General features: G+C 40.3%; 1 protein-coding gene across 1 annotated transcript; it reads left to right on the top strand.

Annotated features, from left to right (window-relative positions):
• Positions 1-1,145: 1,145 nt before the first annotated feature.
• Positions 1,146-19,496, top strand: LOC128023025 (uncharacterized). The gene is made up of 4 exons (XM_052610637.1): positions 1,146-1,400; positions 6,073-6,568; positions 9,035-14,484; positions 15,069-19,496. Exons 2-4 carry the CDS (start codon positions 6,210-6,212, stop codon positions 15,101-15,103), a joined length of 5,844 nt encoding a protein of 1,947 aa, XP_052466597.1. The 5' UTR covers positions 1,146-1,400; positions 6,073-6,209; the 3' UTR covers positions 15,104-19,496.
• The last annotated feature ends 964 nt before the right edge of the window (positions 19,497-20,460 follow it).

The following is a 20,460-nucleotide window of genomic DNA, read 5'->3' as shown; positions in this document are numbered from 1 at the left end:
TTGTTTTCTTGACATCCGCTCATGTAGGGCATGCTGGGAGGTTTGCATGTGAACAACACCCAGGCTCTATCTCTCTCTCCCTTCACCTCTAGCATCTCTACAGAGTGTCATTGTGGATAGCGCTCGCACCGTGCTGATCTGATCAAGAGCACAGGGAATTCTGGGTCAGTGTTCCATGGTGATGAGGTGTGTGTGTGTGTGTGTGTGTGTGTGAGTGGGCCGCTTCCTCAGAGAATGGGTATGGTGTGATGTCCATGCTCAGATGGGCAGTTTCAAAACGCACAGTACTTTGGACTTTCCCTCTGTCTGTCCATATGGAATATAATGTCATCTGCTTTCTGGTAGCAAGTCATTTACATGCATGCAAAGACAGTCAATCTGAATCTAATGTGTGAATCTGTAATCCTTGAATGCACTGTTCGTTTTTGTATAAAAGCATCTGCTAAATGCATGAATGTAAAAGTTTAGTAAAAACCTCTTTCCTACTTCTTTGGAGATAAATAAAGTTTGTGACATTATATATTCTTCAGATATGTGTGTGTGTGTGTGTGTGTGTGTGTGTGTGTGTGTGTGTGTGTGTGTATAAACGCATGCAGGTTAAGAACCTGTTGTTAAAATTACATCTAAATATATATATGTGTGTGTGTGTGTGTGTTTGTGTGTGTGTGTGTATTCTCTTTTAAAAATCTTTTCACTCTACAGAGTTCTTGTAAAGGCTAAAGGTTCTTGACATTACGTACAGGTGTTATATGCATACAAATATTCTGTCTATATATTCATATATAATAAAGATGTTATAAAGATGTTAATAAAGAGCAGGATAAAAGTTGATAGATTACAGGTTCATGTGACAGCATTGTCTCTGGGTTCTTTAACATTGATAGCTTTCTAACACTTTCTGACACTCTACAGAGATAAATTAAGTTTTCTTGCATCACATTAAAGGTTCTTCAGATCCTTAAAACATTAGATGTTTTTCAAACCAGCTCGAGCATTAAACGTTCATGGTGGAACTTGAAGGTTCTAGTTAAAGGCTGGAACCTGTATTACTGAGAGTGTGTGCACACCTAGCATGAACTGAACCCCACTCGCTGAAGAGCTCTTGACATCAGAACACACTTCGCCACCACCATGGAAGGCTCCGCATTACTGCTGGCGTACCGAGCTCCACTAAATGTCAAATCAAGCAGCAATTCCACGCGCGTCTGACGTCAACAACGGCGAAGGAAAATAAACTTCGCGCACACTTCGGGAGAAACCATTTTCGCCAACGCTGTTTTTTCTCCTTCCGCTTAGAGAGGAGGAGAGCCCGCTGATATAGGCATGCCCAGCTGAAGCGTCCTGCAGCCTCTGACGCTGGGCGCAGGCGAACTGCGACGGCCGCGCCAAACAAGCTCCAGGTAAGACGGATGCATTTGAAATGACATCCGAGCGCGTCGCGCCTTTTAACGACCAAATATACACATATGCAGCCGGCCCGTGCATGCATGTATTTTTTTCCATTAATAAGCAGTATAACGCGAGTGCGCGCGCGCGCGTGTGTGTATTTTCCACCTAATGCAAAAGATAAACACACTCAAGCAAAAGACGCATCCACGAATGGTGCGGAGAGCTGAAAATTAAACGCCTTTGCCGGTGCGAGTCTAGACCATTTATGTGTTTATGTTGCTATGGGAAGATATGTAAAAAAAAAAAAAAAAAAAATGAAATGAAATGGGATTATGACAGCGTATTTTCCCCACTCAATTTGTGCAATGTGATTCCTGTACCTGCGGCGCCGCGTATACCTGCGTTTTGGGGCGTTTTTGACTTTTAGAATCATTCCTGAGCGGCCTGTTTGATGTATACTGTGGCACCCACTGCAGTATGGCTTTGCCAGCATAGCACGTTTGTGCTGCTGATGCTGCTGCTGGTGCTGATGCTGTAGGTCATATTACGCGCTTGTGCGCCGCGTTGATGCTCATCAGGAGCTGCATGTGTTTGTGGCGCAGTGGAGATGTTTAGTGAAATGAAATAAGTGAGAGGTGGAAATTGCATTCGAGTTGGGCTTCTTGCTCTAATATTAACATCGTCTCCCATAGGGTAGGGAATGCTTGGTGCGTTTGGGTGTTACTCTGCGTTACCCATTCCACCCCACCTCTCTCTCTCTCTCTCTCTCTCTCTCTCTCTCTCTCTCTTTCTCTGTCTCTCTGCTCTAAGTTCTTAATTAATTCTGATACACACATGATAATAATTGAACCGTCTCTATTCGGCTCCTATTAAATGTTGCATTCTGTAAAAAGTGACAGAGGAGTGATTTTATCACCTGCTCATGTGCTGACGGAAGCTACCTGTATGCCCTACAGTAGAGTATCAAGCTGGGCTGCTCCTTAGAGACAGTGTATTCAACCATGGGAACATTTTATTGCTCTTTTACAGCTTTATGATTTTCACATGTTCAGGCTTTTATCCTTGAGTGAGATTAAGGTAAACATATTTGATTTGTTGGCCATGGTGGAGGGCTCAAGACTCAACTCAAGCTTCAAATAGACCTTCTGGGCTTATTAATTTATGTATGCTATAATAAAAGTGAGTGGAAATAGAAGTGGAGGTGGAAGAAAGTAAGTTAGATGAACATGCTGAACGCCTGAAATTTCATTCCAGTGGTTTATGTTTCAACTTTTTGTTTCAACCACGTTTCATTGCATTTTGGAGGCAAATATGAGGACAGTTTGTCAGACTGTTTAGAAACTCTAGAGGAGATGCATGCGAGATTAGTTATTTTTCTTAGGGGGAAAATTCTGGGTTCTTAAAAGCACAATTCTACTTAAAATTAATATTCTGTCATTATTTACTCTCTTTCAAACTCTCATGACATTCTTTCTTCTGTGGTACACAAAGCAGATGTTAGACATAATGATAGTTTCAGTCACCATTCACTTACATTGCATTTTCTTTTTGCCATAGTGAAAGTGAATGGCGACTGAGACTGTTATACTGCTACCACTTGCTTTGCGTTTTATGCAAGAAAGTCATACAGGTTAAAATCAGCATGAAGGATGAGTAAATTATGACAGGTTTTTAATTTTTTAGGTGAACTGTCCATTTAAGGAAAAATCTAAACGTGCTCTCCTTATAATCAAGGAGACACTTGAGTTATTAAAACATTTCATTGTGGTTCATCTTTCCTGAAGTTAGTGTATATGGTGAAGTTTGTGTGTATTATCTGACACGTATCTAGGCTGCTGTTGCCATGATGACAGTTGTGTAAAGTTCATCTTTACATCATTTCATCGTTTTGAATATATTTTTAGTATTTATGATGCAATGCAGATCTACAATAAACAAAAACAACAACAACAAACAACAATAAAAAACATAACAATAATTAATGAAAAAGTCAATACAAATTCTGCTGAATATGCAGTTTTAGTGATTTAAAGTATCTTAGTCATCAATGTTAAATGAAGGATTACAAGACAAAAAAAATGTTTTTTGTTATTATGATGCAATGCAGATCTGCAGGACAGTAAGTCTTTAGAATTCTGCTGAATATGGAATTTTTCGTGATAATTTGTCATTTTACCATTCAGCTTTCAAAGTTTTTTAATGATCAATGTTAAATGAAGGATGAATTGTAAGACAAAACATTTACATGGTAACATGTTTTTTGCATTTATGATGTAATGCGGATCTGCAGAACAGTAAGTCTTTAGAATTCTGTTGGATATGCAATTCTCGTGATATGTTGTCATATTACCTTTCAGCTTTCAAAGTTTTTTAATGATCAATGTTAAATGAAGAATGAATTGTAAGACAAAAAAAATAATATATGTACCTGCAAAAATGTGTTTGCATTTATGATGCAATGCACATACACATACATACACACACTTGCAAATTGATATATTAGTATGACACAGAAGATTAGATAAATGATGTCAGATCAGTGTTTTGTGAAGTCCCCCTCTGGGATACAGTCAACGGTTGTAATTATGAACCTCCATTCCAGTGGTGATGCTGTGACACTCTCATATTCAATCAACATGAGGCAGCAACACCCCTTTTTCTACCCAGCAACACCGATGTGCTATCATTGACAACAGCTGTCATGGTCAAATCACACTTTGACTATTGCAGTCTCTCTTCCCTGATCCCTAAGACTGAATAGGGAGCACTGCTTCATGGTGTGATACAATCAACCTGCGATGTTACCTGCACTCGCACTGGTATTGTTGAGAATGCAGTATTGGAGGGAGGAGGCTGTGTAACTGTGTCACAGGCAGTTAAAGAGCAAGTGCTATGTATCCAACAGAATTGTTTGGTATTTCACTCTTTAATTAGCTTAAGTCAGAATTGTGCTGTAGGTTCCAGCTGATTCAGACTCAGAGGAATGTGATTGGCTGCTCACAGTGATGATGTCACTCCTATACCACACCAATCAGAGTTACAGCTGGCAGGGGAAATGCAATATCCTCAACCTCAGTGTAATTTCAGCCCCATATTTCACAAATTTACATTGGGTTATTAAAGCATCAGTGGTTTTAACGGTTCTGCAATGCTATAACCAACCCACAGAGAGAGGTTTTCAGACTGCTAACAGAAACAAAACAAAACATACTGACACAAGTATGTATATTTTATGCATGCAGTTTTGTTATTCATTAGACAGCATATAAAGTGTACATTGGTTATATCATGCAGGTAATGCACAGGAACAAATGCACATGTTTTCCACAGAGGTCACCCAGAGGTCAGGTGTGTGTGTGTGTGGACAACAGCAACAGTAACAAAAAAATTGCAGGGATGGTAAGCAGGCCCCAGACTACTTAGAGATGGATCTAGCCAAAGCCTCAAGCGTAGCTGGCTGTATTGCATGGCTCATTGTGGATTCAACCTGACTGAATGCCACTCATCAAATTGGTCTGAGCATTGCTCAAGACAACAAGATAGTGTTTAGGCAAACACACACACACACACACACACACATGCAAACGTGCATGCAGAGATGCTACAGAGCATGAGTCAAGGTCATTCTCTCTTTTTCTTTTAACCTGGTTCAAGGTCAAGTAAAGGTCACTGGGAGGATCAAAGGTTACGACTAGGATACATTCAGCACTGAGGTGTGGTTCAGTTATTTTAAATCACCATGGAAACTCACAGTTTTGCTCTCTCAGCGATGCAGATAGATAGTTTCCAGACGATTATTTATTGACCATATTGATCATATTGCTGATTTATAAGTAGGTAAGTATCTTGTGTGTACTGTATGTGATCTAATCTTTACACATTTTTTTTAAAGTTTTAAATACAACAAAGGTTATTGGAGCATGATATATTAAAACATATATCATGTCTGTCTAGCTCAACATTTTATATTTTCATTCAATGCGTACTTGTTTTTCTTTCTAATTATTTGTGAAATATACTTGCAGTTTCTAAGTGAAAATAATTTTAAAGTAAACACTACACTTAAATATTTCAGTGTTGATCAACTTTATCTATTGCAACTTAGGGCATTTATTTTGGCTTATGAATAAAACAATGTATCCTTGTATCCAGTGTAAAATTCCATGCTACATTTTTTTTAATATTTTTTTTTCCAAGATATCTTTTTGAAAACATTATTTTTACAATTGCATTTGGTATTGTTAGTTGTGCAGAAATTCAGTGAGAAACCTGAAAACCTGTCTTGATATTTTTTTTACTGTATGTTACTTGCATTAAACATTTTAAATCTGCTTGGCAACAGTGACTCTGGTTCCTCTAATACTGAGATATATATGTTGAGTATCATAAAAAAAAAGGCAGAAAAATATCACGCAGGCCCAGATAATGGCTGTGAAATGGGAGCAGAGAATCATATTGACTTTAAGCTGCACATCTGAGTTTGCACTTGAAGATTTTGTGCATTGGTTATATAATAATCTGACAGGGTGTGGTCACATCAAATCTAAAGAATAGATGCTGTATGTAGCTTCATAAGTTTCATTGTACTTAACCAAGAAGATGGTTATGTCTCTGCAGAGCAGATGGTTATTGTTTTAGAGTGTAATGTTCTCTCTATCTCTCTCTGTCTTCCTTCTTCTCCAGTGATGGCCTCTGCTGAGCAGCTGTGTCCCCGCCTGCTGCACCAGCACTGCCCATAGGCCACACATACATACACATACACACACTTACACACGCCTTTGGGCTCCCTTTCCAACTCCATCCATACACACACACACATCATGTACAGTGTGGAGGACCTGCTGATCTCTCATGGATACAAACTGCCCAGGAGCGGCCCTGCCTCCTCCTCTTCCGCTGCGCCTTATGACAATCGAAACAACGAATGTCGTCGTGATAATGTAGAGAACCGGCCTGCTGCTGCTGCTGGTGGTGGTGGAACTCTGAATGGATTTGGGACAACGGAGGGGGGAGCAGAAGCAGGCACAGGGGTGTACAGGCCGGCTCCGGTGAAGGCTTACCCAGAGAACAACAACAACATTAATGAGGGCCATGAAAGGATTCATCGGAGATTGGAGGTTCCTGTTGCTTTCCTTGGTGAACTGCAACCTCTGGGTGACTCCCTAGCTACAGACAGTGGGTAAGCGTGCACTGTAAAGGGTCCACACTAAAGTGTCCATATTTAGAAACACAGTGTTTCATGTAAAATGTTGGTTGCATGTGTTTTAAGTGACATTAACACCAAAGACAATAACTACGTTTTAATAATCTTTCTGATTCTACGAGACTATAAAAAACACAACTAAGATATCATTGGAATCACTGATGAACTGCTGATGAACAATAAAAACATTGACAGCCAATCAGAATCTACCTGAGCATTTAAAACTGGAACTACATAATAAACAGAACATTATTGCCCATTGGTGTTACATAGTATAGTTATCTTCATGGTTACCGTTCTATAGTTATTGTATGGCAAGGGGACAGTTCAAATCTTTATTACACCTACATTTTTGCTAGCATAACCATAACCCATAAATATGCCACCAAAAGTAAAACGGAAGAAATGGCAGGAATTTGAAAAATAAAAATGTTTCAAAAATATTATGCGATATTTCAGGTAAACAAATTAACATATTTGTTGAATTAGACCCAGCGAATCAGTGTACATTTTGTGAGTGAATCACTCTTTTGAATTGTCAAACAAGTTCAATGCAAATCGTTTCATGATTCAGTTTTAATTATTTGGAAATTTCTCTCACACACTGAATCATTTGGAGAGATTACTATAAAGAGTAATGCATTAAACTTGGAGAACAAAAAGAACATTGAATTAAGTGGATATTTATCAACCGAAACAAAGCCTGAAAATGCCTCTTAGTGTTTGTGGGCAGTCTTTATGAAAACCTGTATGTGTTCGGGAACGACTTGCAGGGAAAGACACTTCCCAAATAAGAGTTTCAAAGCAATACATGTTCAGTGAAGCACACAAGAATGCAAATAAAAAAGTAAGATCAACAACTGTATTTAATAATCTGCATTAAATATGCATCAATGATAATCATCACTGGTGAACATCGATCTTGGCTAATGTTGTCGAGATATATATGTAACCTAAAATACACACATTAAAACATTTGACATTCCTTTTACAGGGTGTAAAGCATTTGATTAATTCAAATATTAAACATTCAGTTGACACTAATAAATGACATTTGGATGTCATAATGCATGATTTAAGATGCATAATTCTAACCATGATTATGGCCCATATATTATAATATATTGTAACAAAAACAGTGGCCCCAAAAATGTCTGGGCACTTTCACCACATTGTATAAATATAATTGAATTAGGTAACAAAATAGTTGTATTAAAATAGTTTGCATGCAACGATGCTAGAGCCTTATCTCAGAATTACTGTAATGTTAGAGCAGTTCCCTTCAAGTTCACACAGTTGTAGTTCTTCACATTAACTACACTTGTTTTGAGCCCTGAAATCTGAGTGGGTGTCATGCCATGTGTGCTGATTTTGAATGTGTGTGAGTTTAATTTTAATGTAAAAATCAAATGTTAAACACAGCTTTCTTCTAGCACACCTTGAACTGTTATTCTGAGTCTAAGACTGTCCTAAAACAAGCCAATTAAAATAGACTTCTTCCATATTTCCTGTTGTAGCCTAATCCATTCCACTGTGATTTTATCACAGAAATCTAGACACTATGTCAACATTGATGTACTATAACCTGAAAGGAATCGGCCATGTGAATGTAATCACATATATAGCTTGCCCTGAGGTGCATTTTGAGTGTGTGTAAAGTGACAGTAAATGAATGCCTGAATCATGCACAACACAAGCCTTTTTTTCATTAACAAAAGTTGTTTATTTGTCATTATACTAAACATATGAAATTTCATTATAATTTTACCTGGTTATTCAGTTTTTGTTTTTGTTTTTTTTTTGCTTGGTCTGCAAATGTCTAATGTCACAGTTATAGGTTGGCCTATGCTGGATTTGGTTAAAATATATTTTATTTTATTTTATTTATTGCTTTATTGATTGATTGAGATATTGAATGTAACATTCTAAATTGCATTATTTAAATACCCTGATACTTTTCACAGATCTCTGTGAATGTGTAGATTTACCTAGATCAGGGGTGTCTAAACTCCTGGAGGGCCACAGTCTTGCAGAGTATAGCTCCAGCTTTCCTCAGTACCCCTCCCTGGAAGTTTGTAGTATGGCTAGTTAGACCTTGAGTTGGTTCAGGGGTTCAGCCAATTGGGGTTGGAGCTGAACTTTGCAGGACAGTGGCCCTCCAGGAACAGGACTGGACACCCCTGAGCTAGAACTATAATTGTTATTTGAACCAGTCAGTAATTATGATTGATCTCTAACAAACCACAAAATACACTTACTGTAGCATCAACCCGTATGGTGTTAGAGCTATACTTGTTTCCTTGACTATATGAATATAATTTTATTCAATTCTGTGACCTAATCTGTTTGTAACAGGAAAGTTGTGATATCTGATTGCAGTTTTGAAAAATTAACAAAACAATTCTACATTCATCAATGATCTATATTTGTCTCTGTTGCTAGGTTCTATGATGCTCCCAGCCTGACATTCTCTGAACATGCAGATGAGCGAGATATTTCATTCTGGAGAAGGAGGGGCCAGGACTTCAGTGCTCTTTTGGACTATGCTGATCCCAGGGAACTCAGATTGTCTGGAGGATTGTGGAGAGGTCCAGTACTAGCCGTTGAAGAGCTGAGGGCTGAGAGGCCACTGACACGGTGGGAGGAAGGCCCATGGATACGGGAACCTATAGACTCAGGCCCAGAGACGCTACGTGTGACTGGAGAGAGAAAATGCCAGAGCCTGGGAACAGAGGAGTGGCGCCCTGCAGTGGGCTTGGGCCGGCAGCTGTCAGATGGGGAGGCTGAACATTGGTCTCAGGAGCAGCAACACCATCTGCGACCAGCAGAGGGTAGTGTGTCCACCACAGTGCGAGCCAAGTCTCAGTCGCTCCCTCGAGTCCTTTCACCAGAAGATCCCCACTATGGAGAACTGCCTCAAACCGGTGCCCCAAATCACCCACCTACACAAAGAAGCAGCAGCTCTGCTCCATATGGTCGATACCACAGTGAGTGGCAAGCAGGGGAAAGGTGGAGTGGTCAGACACAAAGTCATGCATCTTCTGCACTTGTACCAAAGCCACGGTTCAGCCGCCCCGTCAAGCCCCCGTCTTATGAGACTCACCAGCAAAACAGGGGGAGCTGGGAAACATTGTCCTCTGAACCTGTGTCCAAAGCCAGAGACCGCTCCGTGTGTTTCTCTCAGACTTTTGAACCACTCAGAGACCGGTCTGGATGTTATTCTCAAAGTGCAGAGCCTCTAAGAGATCGGTCCATTTGCTTTTCACAGAGTGCAGAACCAATTCGAGACCGCATGCTGAGCCACTCTCAGAGTGTTGAACCGCTAAGAGACAGATTTGTCAGTCATTCACAGAGTGCAGAACTACTGCGTGATCGTTTTTTCAGCCACTCGCATAGTGCCGATCTTTTACGGGACCGATCCCTTTGTTACTCTCAGAGCTCAGAACTGCTACGAGACCGGTCCATTTGTTACTCCCAAAGTGCAGAGCTCCTGAGACCAGAATCATACAGGACAGATCTATTTTACCATGAACTGACTGGTATGGATCCCCCTGGTTACATCCCACCCCCCTCCTACAGGAGATTCCTGCCACCCAGGAGTGGACAGAACTATCGAGCAGATTCTGCTCTTGTCCGATGGAAACGTGAGCCTGTGAGTGCAGAGATGGGCCAGTGGTTTTCTAGGACTTCAGGATTGTCATGGTCAGAGCGGCGTGAAGATAGGAGCATGGCAGTAGTTCCAAGAAGGCCTGTGCATCCAGGGCCTGTTGTACCTAGCCGTCCAGGACTTGTGCAGTATGTCCCATTTGAAGACCCGCGTATCAGGCACGTCTCAGGGGGGCCCTGTGGAAACTCGCTCACAGACTCGGACAAGATCCGACACGTCAACAAAGAGCTTCCCTGCACTGCAACTTTAGGACAATCCACACATGATAGTGCCTTTCTCTCTTCACAGGGACCGAATCTTAGCACGGATACTAACAAACCGGCTCTCACTGAACAGGAGAATACTAACCGCTGGCACAAGGGGATGAACAAGGGCAGTGAAACTGTAGCACCTGACCAGAGCTGTGCAAAGTTCCCCCCAGCCTTTCAGCTCAGACCCCTGCAACCAATCATTAAAACAGACAGAAGTACAGACCAACAGACTAGAGCAGACAGAATCACTGACCAAGTCAAGGTTGAGAGAGTAACAGAGCCTGTCAAAGCTGAGAGAGGTGCTGAACAGACAAAAACAGACCAGGTCAAAGTAACAGAGCAAATGAAACCAGATCGAGTTACTGACCTAATCAAATTAGATAAGCCTACAGAACAAGTAAAGCCGGACAGGATTACAGACAAACAAGTAAAGGTGGAAAGATTAACTGACCAGATACAAGTAGACAGAATCCCAGATCAAGTCAAAGTCGACAAGTATACCGACAAACAAATTAAGCCTGAAGTCAAAGCGGAGAAAATCCCTGAAAAGCTCGTAAAAGCAGACAGAATTTCAGACAGGCAAAGTAAAGCTGAGCGACTCTTAGAGAAGCACTTGAAGATCGATAGAATTTTAGAAAAACAACTGAAAGCAGATAAAATTTTAGAAAAACAGTGTAAATCTGAAAAATTTACTGACAAGTTAAATAAATCTGACAAGCAGACTAAAGGAGACAGCAGTACAGACCAGATGAAATCTGAGAAGATCACTGACAAGTCTGGAAAAGCTGACAAATCCTTGGATAAAGGTTCCACAGAGAGTGTTTCAACAGTAAAGACAGAACCAGTCCAGGAACCTGAGAAAAAGAGTGTGAAAAAGAAACTCAGTGAGACCATCTTCTGCCTTGTGTCCGTGCCACTTTCGCAGTCCAGTTCAAAATCTCGAGATCAAAACAACAACGAAGAGAAAGAACCAGACTCTCCTCCAATTCCTCCTCCTCCTCCACCAAGTTCCTCCAGCGAAAAAAGCAACACCCTCAGCTCCCTGCCAAACCAAAGCCTCAAAAGCACATCCACCACCTCCACTGACTTAGAGCTACAAGCACTCACACTTGGCAGTGGGACCAGTAGCATAGCCACAAGGAGAGCTCATCGCAGAAGGAACTCACGCTCTAGGATCATTAAGCCAAATCCACATGATGAGCTCCGACGGTATTCTGGGGCTTGGCCTGGGGACCAGTACCGTGATCAGGAAACCCAAACAAGCCCCGAGCCCACAAAGAACAATGCAAATCCAGGCCCCGCCAATACAGAAGCACAAGATGCTCCTGCTGCCCCAGAGGTAACTCCTGCTGAGACTACATCGGTGGCTCCAGGGGCTGCCCCAGGGGCCATTGGGGCTTCGTCAGCTCCGCCGGCTCCATCGGTACCATCAGTTCCACCGACTCCAGCAGCTCCACCGGCTTCAGGAGCTCCTGACCCCAGCACCCCTTATGGGTATCCCATGAAGGGCCAGAAAAGCCTAAAACCATCCAGCAACAGTGCTTTTTCACGGACAGGCACCTTCTCCAAGAGCACAGGTTCTCACAGACCTCCATTACATCCCCCGTCTCACCCTCCACCCCCTCCTCCAACCCAACCACCATCTCAACCTCCTCCTCCTCCACCAACACAGCCCCCAGCTCAGTCCCCACCATCAGATCTTACTGAAGAGGCGAAGTCAGCCACAGGGCCAAACCCAGAGGCATTAGGCCAGTTCTTGCTGAAGCCAGTGAGCCGGCGGCCGTGGGATACCATTGAGGATCTTGAGACCATCAATAAAGAGGCGCAAGACCAAGCAGGTAAACGCCCCAGTGTGGACCAGTGCATTGAGGATCTCAATGAGGCCTACAAAGATATCCTTGAGCTCAGCACTGCCAGCAATAACCTTCCCAACCGCTCCTCCATGCAAATCCCTGACCGCATTAAATCCAGGTTGTCTTCAGATTCAATTGGAATTCCTGCAACCGCTCTTCGACCAAGCTTGGTGCCTGGAAGTGACCCAGAATACCGGGAGGTGAAGAGTGCCTTTTCCCGACCATCAACTGGGAAAAGTGTGAGCTTCAGCAAACAGCTAAGAGAGGAGATTTGTCCTGCTCCTCCCCCACCAGAACCAGGTTTCAGAGATTACAAAACAGTTATGTCCCAGATAACCCAACGCAAAGCCTGCAGATCAGTGAAGCTGGATATCCCTGCTCCCAAAGAGACTCAAAGAGATGACGATTTGACTGCACAAACCTCCTCCACCTCTTCCATGGCAGCCGAGATCCCATGGGCAGACAGACAGCCCATGCAAGATGCTTCCACTCTAACCAGCCCCCCAGACTATGAGCACATCTGTCAAACTCTCCAAATGGCCCGTGATTCTGGGGCTGTTAGCCGATCTTCTATAAAATCCAAACCAGGAAGTGCCATGAGCATCGAAACCCCACAGCATGTGCCCATACCTGGTAGACCTCCCATAGATTCTGAGCAGCCATGTTGTTCTTCAGCATTAGAAGTGAGACAGGAGCCAATGGCATTATTCAGGGATGAAAGGAGCTCAGGTTTTAGGAGGGTAACAAGCCACACTAACAGGTTTCTTAGCAACAGGGGTGTGCTTGGTAGCCTTGCAACGGGAAAGCCTGTTGGTGACAAAGCAGGTTTAGAGGCTAGCCCAGAAGTACCTGCTGACTGGCAGATGCAGCTTTCATTAGCTGAAAAGCATATTGCTACTCTGATCACAGGAAAGGGTTCAGCAGAGAACCTTGATGAGTCAAACATGGTTAAAGGTGATAAAGACATTCCTGGCAGTGAGTCAGTAGAGGATGAAGTGAGCAACACTTTAGCCACTGAAATGAAAGACGATCCTGCCAGTGCTGAGCAGAAACATAATGAAATCAAAAAGAAAGAAACAGAGCAAACAGAGAAACCTGAAAGCCAACAATCTGAAGTGACAGAGAAAGTGAAAGAAGATGAAACTTCTAGGGAAAAGATGCAAACAGAGCAAGAGAAGTGCTGTGTTACTGAAGGAACAGAGCAAAATAGTGATATTACCTCAGAGGCAAATAAAGAACCAAATGTGATCTTGAGGGCAAATAAAACTGCAATGTGGACTAATTCAGGTTTAGATTCAGAGCTACGTCCTGAATTTCCACCAGATCACCTTCCCCTTTCTGTACTTCCTACAACTAATCGTAGATTATCTCTAGGGTTGGATTGGGAGAGGGGTGGGTGGGAAGGGGAAAGCTTGGGTCAAGGTGGTTTCTGGTCCAGAGAGAGGCGGTCCCTTGATGCTGAAAGATGGGATGTTGGTGGAGAGAGATGGGGTTTAGACAATGATAGACAGGAAGGAGGTGGTGAAAAACGGGGTCTGGGGGGTTGGCGTGGATGTGGGATTGATGGGCAAGGCAAAGATGATTCAGACTGGGAATTAGATAAAAATACCCAAGACACTGTTGATAAAGATGCAGATTCAGACACAAAACAGAGAATACTTAAACCTGAGCAGGGTCATAGCAGTCCAGTCTCTAGCACTGATGAAGTGGAAAAACATAAAAAGCATGTTGTTGCTAGCCAATGCATTGAAAATGGCCGGAGTCAAGGTCCAGGTGAAGGTCAGGTTTCAAGTGTAGATAGACGGAGCCGTGGACTTTCCCAAAGAATAGAGGCTCTTTTTACAGCCCCGCCTGGGCATGGCTCAGAGGAGAGACTTGCCCGCATGAGGGAGGTGGACACTGTCTCACGAATGAGAAGCCTTAGCCTCCGAAGCTCAGACTCTTGGGATGGACTGCATGGGGTGGGAAGGTGGGTAGATTATGGATGGGAGAAAGAAGGCCCCCTTCCTGGACCACAGGATTCTTCAAAAATTACAAAGGCAGAGGATAACGAGGGCAGCGTCCACCCTGCAGTCACAAGTGAACCTAAAGAAAAAAAAGACGACCAGGCAACCCTAAAAGGTGAGAAACTGTTACAGCAGTCTATGTATTTAATACACTGTAGGTGACATTTGTACAGTATAGTGTTTGATAAAGACCTACCCCATACCGTAGCTTTAAAATGAAATGTGCAGTTCAGTTTATTATTGAAACTTATGCTAATTTTGACTAATAATATATATTAATTATATTATAGACTTTTATTACTGATAACATTGACAAAGTGTAATATAGTTTGATTTTTTTTTTTTTTGATAACAGTACATTTATGAGGGATTGCTGACATTTTAACTTTTTTTTGTACTAAAAACAAACTCAACAAATCCTGGTTGCACTTATACTGAGTGGCCACCAGAGGGCATTCTCCTAAAGTTCAGTTCACAAGTTGCCTGCCAAATTTGACTCAAAAATCAGTCATTGATTATTCTAATTTTTCACAAAAATGAGTTTGCTGTGATTTGAACCCAGCATTGTGTTGCGATCTTTTTTGAATTGATGGTCAATCAGCTTATTTATGTTACGTACATGCATTAATGTACACAGTGATGCTATTGTTATATTTTCAGCTGTTACATTGTGTATTTCTCCTCTTTTGGCATTTTAAGAGTCACAGGAGCCCAGCCAGGTGGAGAGGTCGTAGCTGAACCCTAGAGGTCAGAGGTCATCTAACTAAGGGCCAGCCTCCAGCACTGTGACCTGGCTGTCTGTTAAATGCCTTCATCCTCATATGCTATTGAAACATCATTAGACATACATATATACACAACATTAGACACAAACACACTGAGCGATGCATCTCTCTTTAATACAGACGTTTGTGCATTAACACACACAAACTGACACACAAACACTCAAAATCATTGTCATGTATGCTGACGCTCACTTGCATTCAGAACACATTTAAATACCTAACCACACTGAGACATCTGAAATGGCCTTCTACTCCGACAAGAGCATTGTGTATCAACTCCACTCCACGCCCACTCAGTTCCAGCTCTGCTGGCTTTCTAAGTGTTGCTGTGCCACTGCCAGAAGGAGGTTCCCAATAATGCCCCACCACCTTCATATGTTACAGTTCTCATCATGCCCCATTGTTCTTAATTTTGTGCCCTTGACATATTTTTATTCCCTGCAATTTCTGTAAAAGTTGGCTAATTGGACTTTATCTGGTGCGTCACTCAGCAAAACATTGAAAATGTTGTTGTGTGACCATGAAACAAACAAACGGAACACTTTACTGTCTTTTAAAAAAAAATTGACTGTTTAAAAAGTATTACAGAACTTTAATATAATAAGAAGCAGTTTAAAACCAGCTACAATCTCTTATAATGTCATATCTCTTGCAAACAACCTATCATCCTCACAACTGTCTTTCCTTCCTCACATCTTTGCATGTTCCTTCCCTCAATCAGTTTTTGTTAAAAGACCTTAGTCTTCTCACTAACCCTTCATTACACTAACCTTATTTACATCTCATGAATTTCACATTTGTCTAGACAGTGTTATCTCTGTGCTCCAATGTTTTGCTAATAACTGGCAAAATTAATATTTGTGTAAGCCCTCATCACACTTACAATATTATCCCACCAGTATAAATAGTCTTGTCCTTATAATCAAGATCTTGTGCTACACTTCTTAATTACTATGACCACAAATGATTTACATTGTCTTTGCACCTTATTGAGTTAATAATGTCTACCAACTGACTGATATCATCCCACACTAGCATACACTCTTGAAAACAAATGTTCTTTATTGATTTCAATGGTTCCATGAAAAACATTTCCTATCCATTGAACCTTTCTATTCCACATAAGGTTCTTTATAGTGAGAAAAAGAATCCTTAGATTTTTAAAATGGTCTTCAAACTAAGAAATAATCTATTATTTTAAGAACTGATTAAAGAAAGGTTCTTTTATGGCGACCCCCTTTCTGCAGCTTTATTTTTAAGAGTGTATACAGTATGTGTGTCTGAGCGTTCTTGCTGAAACGCACTGCTTTAATGCCGCACTTTAAGCTAACCACATCATAATACCATGTGCCAACCAGATATGTTTACTATGTAACTGCAAGGATTTAATTCTTCATATTACACCCCAAAATAAAAAAAAAAATACATTTTGCATTAATAAAATGAAGCAGATTTTTCTCAATTACCCAATTTCGTTGGAAATATGTTAAAAATTCAATTATGTATAATATTAATAAAGGATAGGGTTTGTTAGACAGCCTTTTAATTTAAATTGACATGTTAATGAAATTTGAATTAAAAATGATTCTGAATTATAGGCTTCATTAATTTTATACAGTGTAGAGAGAAAGGGAGAGACATAATAACTGGACATTTCTTTGTGAAATAATCATTTTCTTTTACTTATTGTTTATCTTCATCACATTCTACCTGGTTGGAACACGGTATAATAACTATTTCCATGTTCAAGCAGAACCGTGCACGACCCATCTGAGTCACCCCCTAAATTAAAACCTCCCAAATCCATCAGTCCATCAAGAATCCAGTCCATGGGGGCAGCCTCTACCCCATCCTCCCCAGTGAGGCTCGGTCCCGCCAGCCTTTCCTCTATTGACATCATGGAACTCTCTTGTCGTTTGTGGGAACATGTGGTCCTCTTGTGGAGTGCTTTCAAGGGGTGCACTTACCCCTCTGTCCAATGTGGTTCTGTTTGAGCAGACATGAATGTTTTGTAAATGCTTTTTATATTGTTTTTTGACTTTACCAAAACCAGTATGGCGGTTTTAGGAGAACTGTTCTATTAATTCATTTTTTTCATGTTCATGTGTCAACTGAGCTGTTTTGCTCCAAATTCAGGAGTTCCACACGAGGTGGTAGAAGACGCTCAATGGCTCTCAACTGTTTTCATTTTCAGACGGATCGATCGAAGAAACCGTATCGCTCTTAGTTCGAACCCATAGTGCCCTATTACCAGAACTTTTCAGCACACTGTAAAGTATGTCCCTGAGTGTGGAGAGCTTTGTACAGTATCGGTTAAAACCAGTGGTGTGTTGCAGGTCAAACGGAGACCTGGGTTGGATGAGCGTTTCAGTATTTGATGTATCAACTTTAAAAGCACCTTGTTAACATATTTTTATCGTGATTGGATTCAAAGAGAATTTTTAGCTATCGAGTGGCCTTTTTGAAACACACCAGTAACGATAAGCCTAAAGAGTTACTTTGAAACACCACCAAAATGTTTGATATCTCAAGTGTCGAAATGTGCATCATGTTTTGAATGTTTGTCTGATATATCAAATACCTTAAATGATGTTGTGTGACCCAGGTTTCACGCAGTTGCGACTTTGAATTAGGGAACTATTATCAGGCAATGTAGACTTAAAAAAAAACAGGGTCCAAACGCGAACACAAAGACACACTTTAGCTACTGTAATGTTGCGTGTCTACACCCTAAACCTAAACCCCAGGTAACTTCGGGAAGCAATAAATGCTCACGAGCGTTTCGATGAACAAGCTAAATGTGTACAGATAATTTTAATGGTTAAACGTAGATGGTTGCAAGGTAGAGGACAGCTCTAGATATGTAATGATTTGGATTAGTTTAGGAGAAAGATACTCTATGGTAATGTGTGATATGTATGGAACAATTCTAGGAAAAAATTAAACTTCTAAGATACCATATGCTATGGAATGGAGAGATACTTTCTGACATCATTATGCATGAAAGCTTGAGCAATATTGTCCAACACAAAAGCTCATTGGCTGTAGAAAATCTGGGAAGCTGGATGTACTTGTGTTAAAGAGTTGTCTATCCAAATGTCACTCACATAAAAGCGTTTAAAGTTGCGTGCAAGCGTGTGAATGAGTGTGCGCGCGCGTGCATGTGTGTGTTTGCTTGCTTTTTCCTGTCATAGCGCCATCCATGTGAAAAAAAAATACATTTCACTGAATACTTATTTTTGTTATCATTGAAATTGTTAACCAGTCTGCATAATGTATAAAATAAAAGTATATTTTAAATATTTTAAAAGATATTTTGTATTTAACCATAATAATTCATTTCTTCACTCTTGGATCGAGATGGCAGTATTATGTTGCTGTATAGAATGATAAGAAAATTCTATAATTTTCTAGTGCTTAAAGAAAAAAAAAAATAAATCAAGAAAAAACGATGGGCAAATTTAAGTCAGAGACCTGCAGCATTTCCCGTTTTGGCTTCTTGAAGTTTAGGGGCTCTCATTGTGAACATTGGATGGTCCCAGGATTTTTGTAGTAAATGCTGCAGTAAAAGGCCCACAGTTGATATTTGACGCTTTGTATAGTTGTAATGTTCATACAGTTTAAACATCAAATAACAAATTTAGTGGATCCATTCACAGCTGCCTAGAAACCTGTTACAGCAAAGAAAAATTGCAACATTAAAAGTGACTTTGTTTGATCTTGATTCCCTTCAAAGCTTAATGTGGCCTTATTTTATTTGAGCATTTGTACGTCTTCCATTCAGAGTCATGCACTGTTATCATCATGAGCTCGTACCAACGTTGTTCTAAAAAGAAATGAAAAAGAAATCAATAAGTAAACAGTCTTTAGATCACACGCAGCCAAATATTTCTTTCTTTCTTTGCAAGTATGACAAGCTAACGTTTGGATGGAAAGTAAGATGTGTAGCACCCTGACAGGATCTGTTCCCTATTTCACTGAAAATGGCCATAACTGTTATATGATTTCAAGCTGTTTTCATGAACTATGTAGCATTTTTGCCATTGTAGCATTCAAGAAGCCACTGAATCATACTGTTTTTATTTGAATTTGTAATGGGAGTCATAATGATAACACTGTCTGTATTTGAAAACACAAGCTGTTGCATTGTCATGCCAAGAGTGTCATCGGTTGCATTTTTAATGCTTATTTTGTATCATTGGACATGTCTGGATATCATGTTTTGCATTTGCATACATAATTTTTTGGTTCCATGTTTGTAAATGTTTTAGGCATTTGAAATGTAAATATGTGACATAAGGATAAAAAAAATCAAATTTAATAAACATTTTCTACAATTTAATTGTTGTGATTTAATCTGCATAACTGTTTGGAGTTGGTTAACCCTCTTTACCTGGGTTTCTTCGTTTGCATATGTTAAGTGAGTCAAAATTAAGTATGCAATTATTATTTTGACTTTTTAATTATGTAATTTACTTTTTTTTTGTATTGCTCTACTCAAGTGTATCATCAGTTTTGTTTATTTTTGCAATAGTTAATTGGGTTGAAATTTCATTTAATTGTGACAATTTATTTTAAAATATATATTTTTTCCTTTTAGTTTGCACATTTTGAGAAGTAGAGGAATGGTGTACTGCTATAGTTAAAAACCCTTAAACAATAACTACATGGCCAATAACAACTGAGTGTTGAGTGAGAAACATTTCACAAAAACCATGTTTTATTCATTGGTTTAAGGAGAACATATGCGGTTTGATGTAACAAGCAAAGTGAACAATCAACAAAGATCTTTCTGTCAAGTGAGTTTACAAAACAGATTATAATACAATATATTATTGAAAATGATTCCAAGTATTTTGACACCTTGTGGTTATAGTGTGAGATTTTAAAAGTACAATATATAAATATAGTCTATAAATGTGTGTATTCATGTCCATGTGTGACTGAAAAGATAAAAAAATCGAGATGGAGATCCTCCAAATCTCAGAGCATGCTGGGAGGATTTTATGAAGTTTCATTCATAAAATGCTCTGCTGGCCTGATACATTCATGAAATGTTGTGCCAATGTTGTGATCCATTGATAATAAGTTTTGCCAACATTTGGGTCCAACTGGCAGCTCAGTGTGCGAGTCTGGCTGGAGAAAAGTGCTAAAATCACCAACATTACACAGACACACACTCTTCTTCATGTTCTCAGACTTGGTTCTCTCTAGTGAAACAGTGTTTGCTATAGTTAGCAAAACACACAACCAAGATGTCATGTCAGATTCCATATGTGACAGTAGGCAATGAATTATTTTGAGTC

The sequence above is a fragment of the Carassius gibelio genome, chromosome A2 (assembly GCF_023724105.1).
Source record: "Carassius gibelio isolate Cgi1373 ecotype wild population from Czech Republic chromosome A2, carGib1.2-hapl.c, whole genome shotgun sequence".
Classification (NCBI taxonomy): Eukaryota; Metazoa; Chordata; class Actinopteri; order Cypriniformes; family Cyprinidae; genus Carassius; species Carassius gibelio.
This window is presented reverse-complemented; position numbering and strand designations above follow the sequence as displayed.

What these genes read in the sequence shown, in the direction of transcription:
- LOC128023025 (XM_052610637.1), top strand. Translation starts at nt 6,210, where the DNA reads ATGTACAGTGTGGAGGACCTGCTGATCTCTCATGGATACAAACTGCCC. An exon ending in TCCCTAGCTACAGACAGTGG is followed by an intron (nt 6,569 to 9,034) that starts GTAAGCGTGCAC and finishes CTCTGTTGCTAG; the next exon opens with GTTCTATGATGCTCCCAGCC. An exon ending in CGACCAGGCAACCCTAAAAG is followed by an intron (nt 14,485 to 15,068) that starts GTGAGAAACTGT and finishes TGGCATTTTAAG; the next exon opens with AGTCACAGGAGCCCAGCCAG.